At 43.5% G+C, this 19,696-nt stretch overlaps 1 protein-coding gene across 2 annotated transcripts in view; it reads right to left on the bottom strand.

Annotated features, from left to right (window-relative positions):
• Positions 1-19,696, bottom strand: part of LOC137418958 (high affinity cAMP-specific and IBMX-insensitive 3',5'-cyclic phosphodiesterase 8B) — a 244,329-nt gene that overhangs the window by 200,772 nt on the left and 23,861 nt on the right. For both annotated transcript variants that reach the window (XM_078785878.1, XM_078785877.1), the window contains exons 2-4: positions 9,383-9,439; positions 8,628-8,818; positions 8,176-8,235 (exon numbers count right to left, since the gene is read on the bottom strand). In XM_078785878.1, coding sequence (XP_078642004.1) covers positions 8,176-8,235; positions 8,628-8,818; positions 9,383-9,439 — 308 coding nt within the window. The remainder of the gene's footprint in view (positions 1-8,175; positions 8,236-8,627; positions 8,819-9,382; positions 9,440-19,696) is intronic.

The raw sequence follows: 19,696 nt of genomic DNA on the forward strand, positions 1-19,696 counted from the left end.
AAGAGAGAGAGAAAGAGAGAGAGAAAAGAGAGAGAGAAAGAGAGAGAGGAAAGAGAGAGAGAAAGAGAGAAAAAGAGAGAGAGAGAGAAAGAGAGAGAAAGAGAAAGAGAAAAAGAGAAAGGAGAAAGAGAAAAAGAGAAAGAGAGAGAGAGCAAAAGAGAAAGAGAAAGAGAGAAGAGAGAGAAAAGAAAGAGAAAGAGAAAAAGAGAAAGAGAAAGAGAGAGAGAGAAAGAGAGAGAGAAAGAGAGAGAGAGAAAGAGAAAGGAGAAAGAGAGAGAGAAAAAGAGAAAGAGAAAGAGAGAGAAAAAGAGAAAGAGAAAGAGAGAGAAAAAGAGAAAGAGAAAGAGAGAGAAAAAGAGAAAGAGAAAGAGAGAGAAAAAGAAAAAGAAAAAGAGAAAAAGAAAGAGAAAGAGAAAGAGAAAGAGAAAGAGAAAGAGAAAGAGAAAAAGAGAGAAGGAGAGATGGAGAGATGGAGAGAAAAAGAGAGAAAAAGAGAAAGAGAGAAAGAGAGAAAGAGAGAAAGAAAGAGAGAGAAAGAGAGAGAAAGAGAGAGAAAGAGAAAGAGAAAGAGAAAGAGAAAGAGAAAGAGAAAGAGAAAGAGAAAGAGAAAGAGAGAGAGAGAGAGAGAGAGAGAGAGAGAGAGAGAGAGAGAGAGAGAGAGAGAGAGAGACTTTGACTACAAAAGTATAAAAAACAATAAACAATAAATGATGATTCAAAGAAAACAATCACAACAGTTGCACAAGCATTTACATGATAATAAACAAATTATCAGCAAATAATCAAGAAAGTATTAAGGAAAACAACTCCATAGTAAATACTAACTGACCCTCAGCTATTTTGCAAAATGCATCTCTCACACACCACTGCTTCCCAAAGAGTTGTACCTCAGAACAACAACAAAATTCCAGCTTCACTCTTGAAACACAGAGAACTTTAAACATTTCCAAAACATCTGTACTATACAAATTATTCCGTATCTTTGATTTCCTGGTCTTATATATCGCCAACTTGGCTTGCGCAAGAAAGAAATGAAATAAAATTGTTGTTGGGGAATTGAACCGCCCACTCGGGCCAAAAATAAAGGCAGGAAAATCAAAAACAAAGGAAAACCATGCAAGTAACTTTTTAAAGAAAACAAATAAAGGAGTTAACCGGTCACAGCGTACATACGCATGGGGCAAGGTTTCAGTTTGTCCACAAAATGGACATTGCTCACTTATCGCTTGCGAGAAGCGGTAAATTAGGGAATTTGTGGGTAGGATCCAATAAGCAATTCTCCATTGAAGATCCCCAACATGTTTCGGCACAGGCTGTTTATAGTACCACCCCCAAATAGGGTAAAGAGGAGGGGTATTCGGCAGGACTGCAGGCCATCTACAGGGTACAGGGGAGGACAACGAAGGAAAAATGATTTTTAAGCATTGCATATACAGGGTCTTTCGATTGCTCCCAGAAAAGGATAGAGAGCGGCCAAAACTAATCGGTTCCATACTGAGAGAACCAGGTAGACAGATTGGGGAAGGGTGGAGAAGATTCAGAGGTGGGTACGGGAGGGTTGCTTGCCCAGCCATTTGAGGCACAGTAGTTGCGAAGCACCATTTTCAAAAAGCTGTTAACTCTGCGACATGATCTAATGCCAACCGTCGAAGGCAGAGCGGTAGCGCTGATCCACCTGTCATTGGTGGCGTTTCTCAAGTGACACACTTTTGTTACTGAGGCATTTATACACTTTTGAATGAAGGTGCTTTCATTCACACACTCACCAAATACAGAGTTGTGAAACAATGGTTCATTGAAGAACATGGATCGAACATAAGTCGAGGGGTCACGGAGACAGGTAAAGGCTTGCCACACATTCAGTAGGCTTTGGTGAAAGGCAGGTAGCATCGATCGATCTATCCTGGTCGAGTCCATCAGGAACAGCTCCTGTGCAAGGTCCAACTTCCCCACTTGACGTAAGATGCAGCTGGTAAGCTGTCTCCAGGCCAAACATGGTTCAAACAAGAAGCGCCATGTTGTTCGTAGGTGGAAAGCCATGATGCGGCACTTGACATTGACCAGCCCTTGGCCACCCTCTGCAGTTGGTAAGTTTAGAATCTCTGGTCTCAGCCAATGCTTTCCAGACCAGAAGAAATGGGTGATGCATTTTTGTATGTCCACCAGAGTTTTAGGCGACTGCAGGGAAAGAACCTTGTACCATAACTTAGTGGTGACCAGACTATTGATGACTAGTACCCTACCTCGGTAGGACAGTTGGCAGAGCAAGTTCTTCCATTTCAGTAACTACTTCGATGTGTGCCAACAAGCCTTCCCAGTTATGCCTCACAAAATTCCCAAGGCCAAGGAACACCCCTAGGAACTTAATCCCATCTCTTCTCCAAGAAAGATTGGCAGGGAGAGGAGGAGGGAGAGGAAATAGGGGGGCAGGTAGAGGGTTGAAGCCACAGCGCTTCTGTTTTTGTCCAATTTTTCTTGGCCGATGATGCCCTGCTGAAGAGATCCAATGCACTCATCATCAAATCAACGTCTTCTGACTGTCTGATGCAGACACAGATGTCATCTGCAAAAGCAATGCTTTTTAAGGGGTGGGTTCCAAAAGTAACACCAGACAAGGACTTCCGAAAGGTATTTAAGAGCGGCACAAGGGATAAAGCGTACAAAATTCCTGACAGAGGGCAGCCCTGCTTTACCCCTCTCCCAACACAAAAGGGGGGTACAAGTTCATTGTTTATCTTTAAGATAGCCGATATGTTTGAATAACATAATTGTATATGGGATAGAAAGAGAGGTCCAAAACCAAAACATTTTAGCACTTCAAAAATATATGTATGAGAAACACAGTCAAAAGCTTTCTCCTGGTCAAGGAAGATCAAGCCACAACTTTCATAATTAATCTCATAGATTTCAATGACATCTCGGACAACAGAGATATTATCCTGAATATTGCGACCAGGAACACAATAAGTCTGGTCCATGTGTATAATGTCTCCTAGTAGGGGTGAGAGACGCAAGGTCAAAGCCTTTGAGAAAATTTTATAGTCCGTACACAATAAGGACAATGGCCTCCACGGTGATATGAGCAATAAATTTCCTTTTTTAGGAAGCAAAGTAAGCACGGCTCTTCTGCAGCTCAGTGGGAGTTCACCCTTCTTCAAGCTCTCAAGGAAAACCAGAAGCAAATCAGGTCCAATCAAGTCCCAAAATTTCTCGAAGAACTCCACTAGCAGACCATCCAGGCCAGGTGATTTCCCTCTGTCCAGGCTTTTAAGGGCAACAGAAAGTTCCTCAAGCGTGAGTGGTGACTCCAGATCCGTTCTTTAATTTGGAGTTAGTGTACCGACACCATCAAACAAGTTCGGAACAAGTTCTGCATCGACATCTGTTGCCTGGTAAAGTGTAGAGAAGAAGAGTCTTGCATCCTTCTTAATTTCTACAAGGTTGGTCGTGATTAAATTGTCAGGACGTTTCAAAGCAGTAACTTGGGAATGAGGAAATTTTGTTTCAAAATCAAAGAAAAACCGGGTCGGGGAATCCAGGAGGTAAAGGTGCTGAAAGCGTAGTCTCGTTAGCGCTCCTTGGGTTTGATTAGAAATTATATTATTAAGAAGAGACTTCTCACATAGTCTTAGTTTATTTTGGGGGGTAAGATGGGTTTTTTAATTTGTTTGAATCTGGAGAATCTCCTTCTCCAGCTCCACTTTCATTCTGCGTTCTACCTGTGTGTTTAGAAAACAAAACTGCTGACAGAAACTTCTAATTTGGACCTTTGTGTTGTCCCACCACAATCGCTGGTCCTTAAAACTGGATTTGGAGCCTCTCAGATTGGACCACACCCTCTCAAAGGCATTCCGAAAGGAGGGGTTATCTAATATGGAAATGTTCAGTTTCCAAAAAGAGTGGCGATTTGGAGATAACTCTACAGGAGGGGTTATCTAATATGGAAATGTTCAGTTTCCAAAAAGAGTGGCGATTTGGAGATAACTCTACAGGAGGTAACTCATGGAAATGAGGTGATGGTCGGAGAAACCAGACGGGGAAATTTCAGTGGTGGGGGAGAGGTTGGCAAATGGCAAATTTATATAAAATCTATCAAGTCTGGCAAGGGCCACTTGATTATTGGCAACCTTACACCAGGTAAATTGATGGGTGCCTGGATTTTGTATCTGCCAGATATCTTGAAAACCAAAATCTCTTATTATTTTAGATAACAGTCTGGCTGGTCCGGGGTGAGGTTCTGCGTCATTCCGATAGCACTCAGGTTGCAGGGTGCAATTAAAATCACCGCATATTATAATGCACTTCTGCAAGTCTAACTGCATCATGTGGAGTCGTAACCCATCATAGAAGGTTCGTTGGCCTGTGCCCTTTGAAGGGGCATAGACATTTATTAAAGTAAAATTTATGTCTCAATCAACAAACTCCAGTGAAGCTAAGTGACCTGGGATTATTTCCTGAAATGAGAGATGGAGCGGGCAAAAATGGGGATTAATTAGAAAGGCAACTCCTGCTGTAAGAGAGGTTGAATCGCTAAAGTAGCCGGCCTTTTTCATCATTCGATTCCATATAGCGTGAGACGATGGAGTGGAGTGGGTTTCTTGTAAGAAAGCCACATCTAGTTTCCGTTGCCTTACAAGGTTTACAACTTGGAGCATCCTAGACTGGCTCGCACCACCATTTATATTGAGGCTACCAAAGATAGTCATAGAGAGAGGTAAGGTGAGGAAAGGGAAATATGTGTATCATCCTTTTAGTTAATTTTTTTTGCCTTAATGTATTTCTTAAACCTACTGCATTGGGGTTCCGTGAAAAGGGGGTCACTGGGTCGGCGAATAATACTCCTTGCCGTTTCAATAAACCCATGTAGATCAGAAAAATGATCTTTTATTTCAATATATGTATATATTTTTCTAAAAGTCTGGTTCAGAAACTTGAGTATTAGTGATGGTAAGACGTTGGAATCACTGTATGTGGGAAATTCCTCAATGTCATAGGATTCCTCCTCAGACATGTCAGAAGCACTATCTGGGACCCCTGGCTCTTGAGACACCAAAATATTCTGTGGTGTGCAGGTGTCATCCTGCCCTGTTTCTGTAGGAGCAGGTTGAGGGAGAGGCTCCACCAGAACTCCGGGTAATATGGGGGGAGGGGCGATTCTGCAACCTGTTGCACAATTTGAGGTTCTTCCTCGGGACAATCATTGTGCTCAGGTACATTTTCTAAATTGGCCGGTACAACGACTATTTGATTTGAAAGATTGCCGGCAGGTGCGTTGGAACACTCAGGGGTCGAAATTTGCTCTTTTTGCCCCCCAGTCGAATCTCGACACGACTTGTCATAATCCGCACAAGGATTTAACGTAGTTTGCAGTCCAACCTCATCTGGAGGTAGCGCATGAAATTCCTTCACATTAGGCTGAGGGTCCATTATCGGCAGCAGGCAGAGGATCTGAATTCACATTTAGCAATGCTTCATATCGTTATTCATCGATGTTTTATCAGGTGGTATTGAGTCCAATGCGTCGGAGTCCAACACCACCTTCTTTTCCTTACGTGGTGGAGGGACATTCCGAGGTGTTTTCCTCTTTTTCAAAGAGGAGACGAGTGTAAAACCATCCCAAACGTTATCTTTTATGGAGGTTTTCAATGTCGATTGTACGTTTGCTGTCACAGTATCAGGGGGTGTTGTCTGATCGGCCACTGCAGGGGCAATTTGTGGACAAAACCGTTTTAGATGCCCAAAGTTCCCACAACCGAAGCATTTTAACGTTTCCGTGGACGCATATACCTGGTACTCATGAATATCCACACGAAACGTAAATACCGCGTTGAGCACCTTGTCCACATTGGATGCAGGAAATACAATATACGCTTCTTCTTTTTTTGTATAAAAGATCGAGGCTCGTGAAAGAGCTAACATTAATCACACAAAAAGTCAAACCGACACATAAAACACAAAATAAGGGGAGCGGTAGACAAGATGGGGAGAGAGGGGGAAGGACACAAACACAACATTTGAGATTAGGGACATCGAGAGAGCTGTGGGAGGGAGAGGGCTTAGGGGGAGGTGGGAGAGGTATAAAACATATGGACACTGCAAGGACTTCCAGGAAAGAAGTTGGAATTTCGAAAAAGGGTATCTGGGGTGAAGTAGCGGGGGTAGAAAAGATCAAGGTTTTGGATGGGGGAAGATAAGAGATGGTGGTGAACAGCTGTTTTAAAGACCTAGAGGAAGGAGTGGAATTGAAGGGAGTGGGGCAGTTTGTTCCAGAGGCGGGAGAAAAGGGGAATGAAAGAGTGAAGGTGAGCAGAGAGCCTATATTTTGGCAGTTTAACCATTAGAGGGTTGCTGGCAGATCTTGTGTGACCTGTAGGAATATTTGGGGGACAGAGCACAGAGAGAGCTGGGGCAGCAAGGCCGGAGAGGAGTCGGTAGAAGACAGAAAAACCACCAACCTGCCTGCGGTGAGTGAGTGAAAGGCCCTCGGAGTTAGCTTCATCGCAGGAGATTTCTATGATTCTGAAAGCTTTGGCTTCAACAGCGTGAAGCCGAGCTAGGTGTGAGGCAGGAGCACGGGCCCAGAGGGGGGAACAGAGCACCGACCCAGAGGGGGGCTTGCTGCCGGAAGGACATGATGTGTTTAGCCTGCTCGTTGCGACACCCCAGAGATAACATAGTAATCTCCGACACCACTGTTCCATACCGAGAAAGCTCTTTTAAACTTAAATCGTTTTTCAGGAATGGGGGACAATTTGATATCAAGACTTTCATGGCTGGGGTGTCCAGTGGGGGAGACCAGGACAAAATGTCCATTCTCGGTAGACAAACCGGTCGCCACAATTTCATGTACGAGCTGTTCTTCAGCTACGAATATAACCACACGTTTGTTCATCCGTGAAGCTGCACGGATTTTCTCAAGCCCGATTATGTTACCCACCCAAATTATGTTACCCAAATCACGATAACCCGTCAGAGTGCCAGTGGACTCACCCCTCGATCTCACCGAAAGGCGTGGGCTCTCTCTCTCTGTATCTCAGCGGAATAAACGAAAGTGTAAAAAAATAAAAATAGAGATAGCAACACAAGCGAGGAATGCAATGGAGGCAGGGAGGGGGTGAGGGGAATGAGTGGGGTGAGGGGGGGGGGTGGTCGGAAGGAAGGGAAGACTGAGCGGGGGGAACGGGTGTGGAACTGGGAGGTGGGGAGAGGTGGGGGGAGGAAAATGGGAAGGGAGGACGAGGGTTGTGGTACCGGGTTTGATGAAAATAGAGTGGTGGGGGGGGGGGGGGGGTGAGGGGGACAGAGAATACACAATGTGAAAATAAACAAAAATGGAAAGGAAAGGTGAGAACAACGCCCAAAAAAAAGGGGGGGGGGCAGAAATATCAAAAGTCGGAGCAGCTCGCACCTCACCACACATGCACAGCCACCATCTTGCCACTCACAACACACAACCGGCCAGAAGGGGGCGAGAGAGAGAGAGAGAGAGAGAGAGGGGGGGAGAGAGAGAGGGGGGGAGAGAGAGAGAAAGAGAGAGAGAGAGAGAGAGACAGAGAGACAGAGAGATAGACAAGGACACACACAAACACACAAAAAAGACAGATTTGAAACCTAACGTCACACAAACTTCCACAACCACTATCCTGAGCGTGTGTTGGCATCTTCAATACAGCCATTTGATAGGAGAACCAGGATGTTACAATAATTTGAAAATGACTTGATTGTATTCTCCTACCCAAAGCAATTTTGATCATAATTTTGACATATTGAAAAAGTTAGAACATACGAACACCTATTGGCATTACAAACAATTACTTATTCCTTTACAATTCACATCAAATTAGTCTTGACCATCACATACACAGTGAGGTTATACAATCACTCACTTTACTAGCCTCAAAATCTCTTCCTCATACACCATAATATGGGCACACCACACATGACATATGACATAATGACCTTGCCAACATTTTAGATTCCAAACAGGCTTGCACAGCAGCCAGGTTTCTTGCCCACCATTCCACCCCGTGCTTATCAATGATAATTTGACATAAATAACCCTTGCCCCTCATGTGTAAGAATGCACAACCAAGTGCTCTTAGAATCCAAAAGGCAAATGCTTGCTTATTTGGGAATCCAATCACAGCCTTCATTGATAGAGCAGAGGGCACTTACAGCTCACGTGTGACAGCCACCAGTACAGAGTATTCCGATCCCTTGATCTTTCGAAGGAAACTAAGGGGAGAGAATGGTGGACAAAGATGTTATTCTGTAATATAGTGTCGATCTATTTTGTGTAGAATTTCAATGTTCAGTGTTGATAACAGAGAATATAAAACACAGTAACATGGATGCGGCAAATCTAAATTAGAGCAAACACACAATTCATAATAAACTTTTAAAAAAAAATTCACAACAACATTGTATACAATCCAGTGAAAACAAGATGGACAACCGCTTTGCAATATATGTGCTCTACCAAGTTTCAGTTGAATATGTTAAAGGGGATGGGAAAAAGTTCAGAAAACCACTGGTGAGTCTGACAGACGGACGTTAGTCCCCTCTGGGTAGGGGACTGATTATATAGAGTTATATATAGAGTTCTACACATTTGACTTCAAGACCACCTTGCAAGTTGCTCTGGCTTAATGTCACAGTTGGGTCTTGCATCCACAATGACCAAATGGTGCAGGTTGTGCATGAAGAGCTCATGGGCAGTGGCCAAGGAAGATGCCAAGGAACACAGAAAACCAGCATGGGAGCATGCAGTTTGGAAAGCTAGACCCTGAGGGTCTCCATCAGGGAACACCAACAGGACCTAAGCAAAGCAAAGAGGACAGATTAGTTTTGAAAGGAAGAAGGGAAAAAAAGAAAGAAAAAAAAAGAAAGAAATATAAATACAAATAAACAAGAACATAGATAAAAGGAAAGAAAAGTTGAGGGTGAAGACAGACAGTACAACACTCCTATCAGTACACAAAATGCCAACGGTCGCCTTATTTAGCTCGTTGCCTGGAAACCATAGCTGTTTAGACACGATTCAGAAACCAACATTAACATCAGATCTAGTGACACCACCACACCCCCACCCCAACCCCAACTTTGGACTCAGCCAATTCCATCAACAGCACACACAACCCTAATGAACCCTCCTATAAAATTCACTACACGCAGTACTCAATGTTCCTAAATTAGCCAAAAGGAATGTGGCGGCCACCTCCCCGATTGCCACATGGAAGGCCACAAATATAAGGGTACAAAAGCAGCTGTAGAGGAAAAATAAATAAGCACGACAGGTAGACAAGAAGTAAAGAGAAGCATGCTGAGTCAAGGATAATGATCTTCCATGTACAAGGTATACAAAAAGGTTGGTTTCACTTACTTGTATAGATTCTGCACCTAACCTCATGGGTCCAATATTGAGCTCACCAAGTGAAACCTGGAAAAAAAAAGTGCAGTTAAATCAATAAATAATAAACAGAAGGGGATTAGAATGACCAAAGAGACAGGCAAAGGGTAGCTAGCGGAAGAGCTTTAGCATGGTCATGGCTTTATGCTTCGAGTACCTAGGGAGAAAAAAGCCAGGAAGTTCAAAATCGATTTTCGAGCAGCTCACAGCCGCTTCAATAAATACTGGGGAAAATAGGAAACGGATGAAAGATGAAAAGGTTTTGAAGCCCAGGCAGATTACTGAACGAGAACAGCTAGTGAGTAAACACAATAATGACAGTGTATCTATAATTCATGGTTAGAGTGTCCGCTCAGAGTCTGGGAGGTCGGTGGTTCAAACCCCAGCTGAGTGATACCAAAGACTTTATTTAAAAATAGGAGAAATACCCCTGGTCACTCACCTGGTAGAATAAAGCAGTATACTATGCTGACTAAAGGTATTTTAACCAGTATCACGGTATTTTTAACCAATTTCAATCGTTGCTAGAAGACAGGGCAGCATGTAGAATCATATTAATGTAATCATAAGACTTTAAACAATCAAACAAAAAAATATATACCCATTTTGGGGGGCCACTCCCCCCACCTCCCCCCCCCCCCCCCCCCACGACTTTTCCAATGCCGTAAACAAACATTGGTACACCATGGGTAATGAAGGTTGTGATCAAGTTTCATCAAAATTGTTTGTGTAGTTTTGGAGAAGAGAGTAAATACCTATTTTAGGGGGTCAACCCCCCCCCCCCCCCCCGATCCTTTTATGCCGTGAACAAATGTTGATGCATCACGGGTGATCAATTTTGTGGTCAAGTTTCACTGAAATTGTGTGTGTAGTTTCAGAAAAGAAAGCAAATACCTATTTGACCCCAGATCATTTTAATGCCGTGAACAAACTTGAGTCACAACATACCAAATATAATTTGTGCCAAGTTTGGTCACAATCCCATCAGCAGTTTCGGAGAAGAAGTTGCAATCTGTGTTTACGGACTAACGACGCGCCATCGCACAAGCTCCCTGAACTACGTTCCAGATGAGCTAAAAATGGTACGTGCTGCTTCCTTGCTTGACACTCAGTATTTAAGAAGTTACATCACTGACAAAACAACGCTGGGAAGGCAAAGTCAAACCACCTAGTGCAAGCTTTACCGGGAAACTGCTTCGGCAGCACCAACAGTAGATGGACGGCAGCACCAATAGATGTGTTCATCCATTAACGACTAATATATTCACCAAGTACAATCCAAAAAGCCAACACATTGGCGATTCTCTTTCCAAAGCACACAAGGCAAAGGCCGTAATCCAAGAAAACTGACAATGATACAAGGCTGGAAAAAAATCTTTCCTGCCTCAATACACATTTGATTTGTGTGAATAATTTAATTTACCATGCACTAATTACTCACCTTTCAACGGTCCAGCATGGGTTTGAATCTCGGCCCAGCTATACAATGTCATCCGAGTGTTTCACATGGAGGGGTGAGGCATCAATGAGTGTGCCGTCGCTCGGATGGACGTTAAACCTTGTATCCCATCTGCTTAAATTAGTTCTTGGATGTTGAAGATGCCAAGGTGTCCTTTGCGAAGAGTAAGCGAGCTATCGCCATCATCCTGGCTAAGTTCCAAATTCGTACACCCCCCTCCCCCCACCCGGTCGAGTACCCTGCATAGGAGCGGTGGGCCCATTCAGGATTGTAACCCTAGAAATTGCCAAAAAAATTGCTTCGGCAGACACAATGCCTTCTTTAGGTGCACCGATGCATTGTGCGCAAGACAAGACAAGGCTAATTACTCCCAAAAGTGCTAACAACCTGTAAGTGAATTCACCTTTTCCTTAAGGGTCTTGGAGCACAGTGCATCGAAGTCACAGCCACAAAGCACTTCTATAAAATTCACTACACGCTCGTGCTGTACCCAACTGAACGATATCTGCTGTGCCAGCAGATACATGTTGTGCCTCAAGAAGCAATAATACAAAACTACGATTTGTATGTTTCACCACCCCCATTGAAATCTTATGGCTCACATGTGGGTGATCAGATAAAATGAACAAATTACTGCATTCCCTGTTCTCCTTCCATCTCCTGCTCACCCAAAAATCCAATGGTATTACCTCCTCCTCCCAACCCCCACCTTCTCAGAAACATGACATTCTCCTTCACCTTCTCCTATCCCCAGTGCTACCCTTTCCTTTCATACAAAATGAACCTCTGCCCTTGAAGTAAACCCCTGCCTCTATGTAGAGAACAAACAGCACACAGCAGTGGCGGAAGGGGTAAGGGAGGGAGGGAAAGCTGTCGAGGAATCCACAAAAAGGCGGGAAGGAGAGAGAGAGAGAGAGAGAGAGAGAGAGAGAGAGAGGAGGGAGCAACGTGAAGTGCGTAGAAAGAGAGGGAGAGTGAAGGAGTGATGACGCAGAAGCCAGGATAACATCCATGGAACAAAGGCCGAGTCTAGCAGTTTGTACAAGCAGTCATTGTACTTTTGTGCACTGTGGTGGTGGGTTTGAGTGGAGGGGGGATGTGGGAGGGAAGCCCAGTTGAGGACTTAAGAGGAGGGGATGGTTTAAGAACTGATTATCACCAACGATCTCCAGTTCATTAGGGAGAAATAATTTTTTAAAAATACCATTGGGGAGTTCATTACGGATAGAGAATCTCTGGCCGAACCTACCCTGAAAAGCGGGAACTCCCTGAAGATGCTAATAAATTGTCCACGATTTCCTGAAAAAAGACGCACCATTCTTTTTAAATTTACAGGACCTAAGGCTCATTGTGCTGCTGCCACACACACATGGACATAAGTTAAAGATTCCACAAAATTAAAGATAGATGAATACAAAAGGCACGATAAAAGACTGGTAGATGAGACAAACAGCCACTGAGCTTGGGGGAAGTGTCGTCACTTCCCAGGGCACTCTGGGTACAACAACAATGGCTCAACCTTGCTCACCACACTCAGCCGGGCATTTCCGAAGGAGGAATGTCCTCCTCCCCATTGATGCCAACGTGAATGGTGCTCAACTGTGCATGAGGATGGTGCTCCCCTTTCCCCATCCTCATACATGGGTGAAAGTGCAGAACTTTTGAAAAAAACGTTGGTAACAAGCAAAGCGACTCCTTACTAGAGGCTCCAGGGGCATGCTCCCCTGTAACACTGTGAAAAAGTAATGTCAAAATATGCATTTTTGAGGCGATCCTGCTCAAATTGTAACAAAAAACGATGCAAATAAAAATGCAATATTTGGGGGAATTCTTTATTTCTGTCACCTGAACATCCCTTGCTGTGAAGTCAAGATTATTTTCAATTAGTACAGCATTTTGTTATCATAAAATAAATGAATACTGGACACCACATACCTTTCCAGGACCTTTAACATGAGTGTTTTTTAAGGGGGGTCACGGACTGGAGCGGTTTACTGGAATCACCATCGGTTGTGATGCAAAACCAGAGCATTCACTTCCCCTTTTAACTCTCGTGTCATCTATCTATAATTCCAGTAATCTCTGTGTGTATGTATGTATGTATGTATGTATGTATGTATGTATGTATGTATGTATGTCTGTGACCGCTGTTTCTCGACAACCACGGGTCCGATATACTTTAAACTTGCCAGGTATATTGCTGGGGACCCGAGGATGTGCCTTTTCAAGGTTTCATATTAATCGGACAAGTAGTTACCGAGCTATGTCCAAAAAACGATTCAACCAATCAGAGAGCAGCGAGCTATCACGTGTGCCGAACGTGCCGAACAGACTCTGCCTCGGACGGCACATTTGAGAGCGTATTCATTTATTTCACGTTGGCAAACTATGTTGGCGTTAAACTATGTTTTAAAACTAATTAAAACTAATTTGCGATTCTTTCGCTTTCCTGCGCGTTTGTGCACGCTATGGCGATTTCTTTACCAAACTCCGCAAGCCGTTCGCTTTGGACCAAACCATTTCATGTAAATAGAGGGGGGGGGGATTGTCACCGTACTCGCAAGCCGTTCGCTTTGGACCAAACCATTTCATGTAAATAGAGGGGGGGGATTGTCACCGTACTCGCAAGCCGTTCGCTTTGGACCAAACCATTTCATGTAAATAGAGGGGGGGGGATATAATTTTAGATATATATATAGTACGGGCATGCCCTAGTGTATTAAATGGAGTGTTTACCGGAAGCACCCTCACTACCCTTTTAAACGCACGTGTCCTGTGATGGAGGGGTGTCCCGGAATTACCTTTGCTCCAGTGTAAACCAGAGCATTCACTACCTGTCTATCCCCTTATGTTTTCTGCGCATTTCTTTACTTGAAAGATATTGGACTCGTTAACCACACAAGGTCTGGCCAAAATACCTCACCTGGCACCCCATTGTGTTAATTATATTTCCTGTATTAAGTGAGTTTTCATTATATCGGATCGCAGAGTGAACTTTGTTCATTTATCAGCCAGTTTTCATGTCCATCTATCTTTTGTCCTGAGATTGTCCATTTTCGTCATCCTGTGCCTTCTTATAATAAACTTATCCTGGAACTAGAACGACTCTTCGACGTTGCCCGATATGCCTCCGCCCACATTATTACATCATTATAATACTTGCACCAAGTTTGATTTAAATCCATTCAGCTGTTCTCAAGTTATCACATTTTTACCTGACATGACATATAACCTTTGACCTCTTGACCCCAAAATTTAATCGGTTCATGTTTACTTCATTATACCTACCTGTACCAAGTTTTAATTTAAATCCCTTCAGCTGTTCACAAGTTGTCATATTTTTACCTGACATGACCTCTGACCTTTGGATTTTGACCTTGGGACCCCAAAATCGAATCGGTTAATGTTTACATCATTATACATATCTGTACCAAGTTTGAATTTGATCACTTTCACTGTTCTCAAGTTATAGACCTATAACAGACTTTGACCTTTGACCGTTTGGCCCCAAATTCTAATCATTTAATCTTTACATCATTATACATATCTCTACGAAGTTTGAATTAGATCACTTCATCCGTTCAGGTTAGAGACATATTACAGACTTTGGCCTTTGACCTATTGACCCCAAAATCGAATCAGTTCGTCATTACATCATTCTACATAACTGTACCAAGTTTGGTCAAAATCCCATCACTGGTTCACAAGTTATCGTGGTAACAGGATTGTTGCCTAACATGACCTCTGACCTTTGGCCTTGTGACCCAAAAATCTAATCAGTTCATCTTTACTTCATCATACATATCTGCACCAAGTTTGACGAAGATCCCTTCAGCCGGTCTCAAGTTATCGTGGTAACGAAAACCTATCACGGACGGACGGACAACCTGAAAACAATGCCTCCGGCGATTTAGTCAGCGGCGCATAAAGCACATGTTTGGTGTGGTGGCTGTGGCCATTGCAGATTTTGCACATCAGAAACTATTTCGGCTCAGCTTTAATGCCAAATCTCCAGAGGATTAAGTTAAAATTGGTAATGTTCTCTAAAGCAGGGGTCAATAACACATCATGCCACATGTACAAGGGAAAGTCACAAGTCGTAATAAACTAATGAGTTTTAAAATATTAATTTTATTAGCATTATAACACTCTCGTCCCTGTGCCTGCCACACTTTCCTCATTCCCACTTCCCCCTCCCTCAAAGAAACCAAGTCGAGAGCCTGATGGATTTAATGTGGTCATGGCGCAGCATAGGCATGATCGGCCAAAATGTCTCCTCCTACTTTTAAAAGTTTCTTGGTAAAATGTATTGGTCTTGTATCAATGTGGTCACAAACCTCACCACGACCAGCAGACATTATCAGGTTTTGTATTTGTGTGCAGCAGAATTGCGTCTTTACTTCATGCAATCAATGCAAAGGCCGCACTTCGGTATTTTCCATGAAGTTCATAGGAGGGAACGGAGATGGGAAAATCCAACAATGGGCGCTATTTTCCGTATTTCCCGACATGGACTTTCTCCCATCTCATCACGGTAATGACTTGTAAGCTTTGTACACGGCTAACTTCCACAAAAATACCTCAAAAAAAAAACTACCATGGGAGTAATTCACATAATCGTGCTCATGATATGTATAGCATTGCACCCCACCTGGATTAAATGGATTAAGAAAAGAATCTGCATATCCGAAGAGCCCCTCAATTATCTATAATCACATTTTTCTGACAAAAATACGGAATCCTCTGTTGGGTCGTTACAAAAAAGAGGATTTCCGTGCTATACGGAAGGCGTTTCAACCATGCTCATATCCTATGCACTTTTAAACAGTCGTGTGCAGATATTTGATATTGTCGTGCTGGAGGATCGCAAACGCGATATGCCTCAGCGCCGGGACATTTTATCCTGCAAACAGCCGAAAGCTGGTAAGCTAAACTGCGTTCAAATGTGAATTACCGTGTTTGGATTCACCTGACGTTTCACCAAGGTTATGCCCAATTAAGCTGAATTAGGCAACGGAATGCATGTACGAGACGAAAGATGAGAAAATGTTTCTTACCCTAAAAAGGGTTTATTTTCAAAAACAGAAAAGAGACATAGGGAGAAGAGGTGGATATGCAAACATGTACAATGATAAAGAAATAAACAATCCTAACCCAGCTAGGTCACCAACCACACCACATGCTTAAAAATTCGGCATACTCCGTTTCCCATCTCACCACCATGGCCTGCTCTCAATGGCCGAACAGTTGGTAATCGGTCAATTGAAGTGCAAAGCGCTTCTCCATTGCGCCTTTTGTGACCACAAGACCTCACCTGGCCCCACCTGCTTTTCGGGGAGGGTTCACATATACAATCAGAATCTTCCCCTGTCTATTCCAAAGATTCCATTCACTTCCCTCCCCTCAATGGATATATTACGTACAACTTAACCTGACGTGTCCCTGTTACATGGCAATCTAACCTACTCAAAATACAGGATCCATACTTGAGGCTTACTACATTCTATCTATGCTTACCCTTCCATGTAATAATATATTATTGCATTTGTAGTGGAAGGACCAAGTACAATTTCAAAGTAATTTGTGAAACAAGGCCACACCACTGTTTTATTGTACAGCAAGAGCATGTCTGATTGTTTGTTTGTTTCATATATGTTTCCAAACCCAGAGGCCAATTCCCCTAAAATTTGCTCTACTGTACTACCACCTCCGCCACCGAAGGTGGATGGAGGTTATGTTTTCATCCCTGTCTATCTGTGTCTATCTGTCTGTCTGTCTGTGAACAAGATATCTCAATACGTTGCGGATGGATTTGGAATAAATTTTGCGGAGTGGTAGTGTGTGTGACAAGGACGAAATGATTAGATTTTGGTGAAGATCCGGATTCGGCTAGTAGAATTTCTTTAAGTGATTCTTCACCATTGGGAGATAGGGCCAACAACGATATATAGCAGGATACCTCAAAAGGTTGTGGACGGATTTGGACGAAACTTGGACAGATTGCATACGTGACAAGGAATAATTGATTCAATTTTGGTGAAGATTCGAATCCGGATCCAGATCATATAATTTTTTTAAGTGGTTCTTCATCATTGAGAGATACTGTAGGTCTAAAACCGATATATAGCACGATATCTCAAAAGGTTATGGACGGATTTTGACGAAACCTGGTGGACAGGTTTGGTATGTGACAAAGAAGAATCGGTTAGATTTTGGTGAAGATCTGAATATGGCTTCGGATACGGGAATTATTTAATTCTGAAGTGATTCTTCACCATTGAGAGATCGGGCATACAACATGATATTTTAAAAAGTTATGAACGAGTTAGGACTAAACTTGGGGGATGAGTTGGTTAGGTGACAAAAAAGCGGGTTAGATTTTGGTTCAGGTCCGAATCCAGATTCGGCCCATCAGTGGGATACAAAACGTACTTGGTGGAGGGATGCTCTCTACTGAGTGCCGTTCTAGTTTTAACATGCGGAAGGTCAACGCTACATTAAAAACGTTCAATTATTTATAAAATTGATGAACAAAACATGAAATAACGGCACATTCAGTGACCTTGTGCGGGACGCCAAATAACGTATGCCCACCTCCCATCTCACATTGGCTCCGACGGTGACGTGCCACAAACTCAGCCGGGAGAGTGGGGAGTAGGAGGGGGGGGGGGGGGGTTAGGGAGCAGAGCTAGGACCTCACTACTTTGAGTATTTAACATACATATATACCAGATTCGGTGGCATGATGGTTGGAGCACGTCCGCTCTACCATAATAATAAAACTTTGCAATGATCATTCCAGTTTTATTTTGCTTGCCCCAGTTCAGCTGTCCTGTGATGAGTTCACAAGTTCAAAATGATTACTGCTGGATTTCAATTTTATTTTGAAGAGACAGGGCCTCTCAGACCAAGTTTCCACAAGTTTATCTTTTTTATTTCAATATTCTATCATTCATTGTCATCTCTGACATCATGGACAAGTCATTGTCCTGGAGAAAACGGTGATCAGGTGATTTCTTCCAATTTGGCGACGGCTCACGACCAACCAAATCAAAAATAAACAAATTTTAAAACCCGCACAATACAGGGAAAGAACGCACAAAATGAGTTAGTTGTTCTTTTTTGCTCTGTGACAAATCCTGGCGATGATTGAAAATATTTACCATGTTTATTATCTGCGATCAACTGTCAGTGATGGGATATTGTATCGTCCAAACACATTTCGCCCATGTATTGTGTGTCTAAACACAAATTCCTACAAAAGTTGATAAACCACAATCAGCTTGCAGAAGAAGGTGTTGCACATGCCAGGTGTAAAAGCTTTACACAGCCAGTCTTGGGATATTAAGAAAGAAAAAAAAAACCCCAAAACTCAGATCTTCAACATTTCCAAGAGTGCATGAAGGAACAGCTAGAATCAGCACTTGAAGGAAGGTGTGCTCCTGATTTGCATGATACCAAATGGCCCTTTTGGCGAGATTCAAACCCACCTAGGATCAAAGGTTATACGAGACAGCTTGGAGGTGAGAAATATAACAAACTAGTGGGGTCACCCGTGGGAATCCCACGGGTATGGACGTGTGTGACATTTGGACATCTTGATTTAGATGCTGCACATTAAATTTTACAAAATGGTTAAAATGGTGTAATGAACACAATTTATTTATTTCACATAATATGTGACCCTCACTCCTCTCCACCCTCACGCCTCTCCAATGCCACTCCTCCTCACACTCCTCTCCAATGCCACTCCTCCTCACACTCCTCTCCAATGCCACTCCTCTCCAATACCTCCTCACACTCCTCTCCAATACCTCCTCTCCAATACCTCCTCACACTCCTCTCCAATACCTCCTCACACTCCTCTCCAATACCTCCTCACACTCCTCTCCAATACCTCCTCACACTCCTCTCCAATACCTCCTCACACTCCTCTCCAATACCTCCTCACACTCCTCTACAATACCTCCTCAAAATCCTCTACAACCCCTCCTCACACTCTCTACAACCCCTCACCACACTCCTCTACAACCGCTCACACTCCTCACCAACCCCTCACATTCCTCACCAACCCCTCACACTCCTCACCAACCCCTCACACTCCTCACCAACCCCTCACACTCCTCACCAACCCCTCACACTCCTCTCCAATCCCTCACACTCCTCTCCAATCCCTCACACGCCTCTCAAATCCCTCACACTCGTCTTCAATTCCTCATACTCCCCTCCAATACCTCCTCACACTCCTCTCCAATACCTCCTCGCACTCCTCTCCAATACCTCCTCGCACTTCTCTCCAATACCTCCTCGCACTCCTCTACAATACCTCCTCACACTCCTCTACAACCCCTCACACTCCTCGCCAACCCCTCACACTCCTCGCCAACCCCTCACACTCCTCACACTCCTCTCCAACCCCTCACACTCCTCTCCAACCACTCACACTCCTCTCCAACCCCTCACACTCCTCTCCAATACCTCCTCACACTCCTCTCCAATACCTCCTCACACTCCTCTCCAATACCTCCTCACACTTTACACACACACCGGCCCATGTTTACATATACACACACACACATATACACCCACACACACACACACACACACACACACACACACACACACACACACACACACACACACACACACACACACACACACACACACACACACATGTATACACATATGTATCCACATATACACATATATGCACATTATACACATATATACATCTCCCCACACACACACACACACGCACACACACACACACACACACACACACACACACACACACACACACACGCACGCACACACACGCACACACACAC

This window comes from Myxine glutinosa, chromosome 10 (assembly GCF_964187855.1).
Source record: "Myxine glutinosa chromosome 10, kmMyxGlut1.1, whole genome shotgun sequence".
Taxonomy (NCBI): Eukaryota; Metazoa; Chordata; class Myxini; order Myxiniformes; family Myxinidae; genus Myxine; species Myxine glutinosa.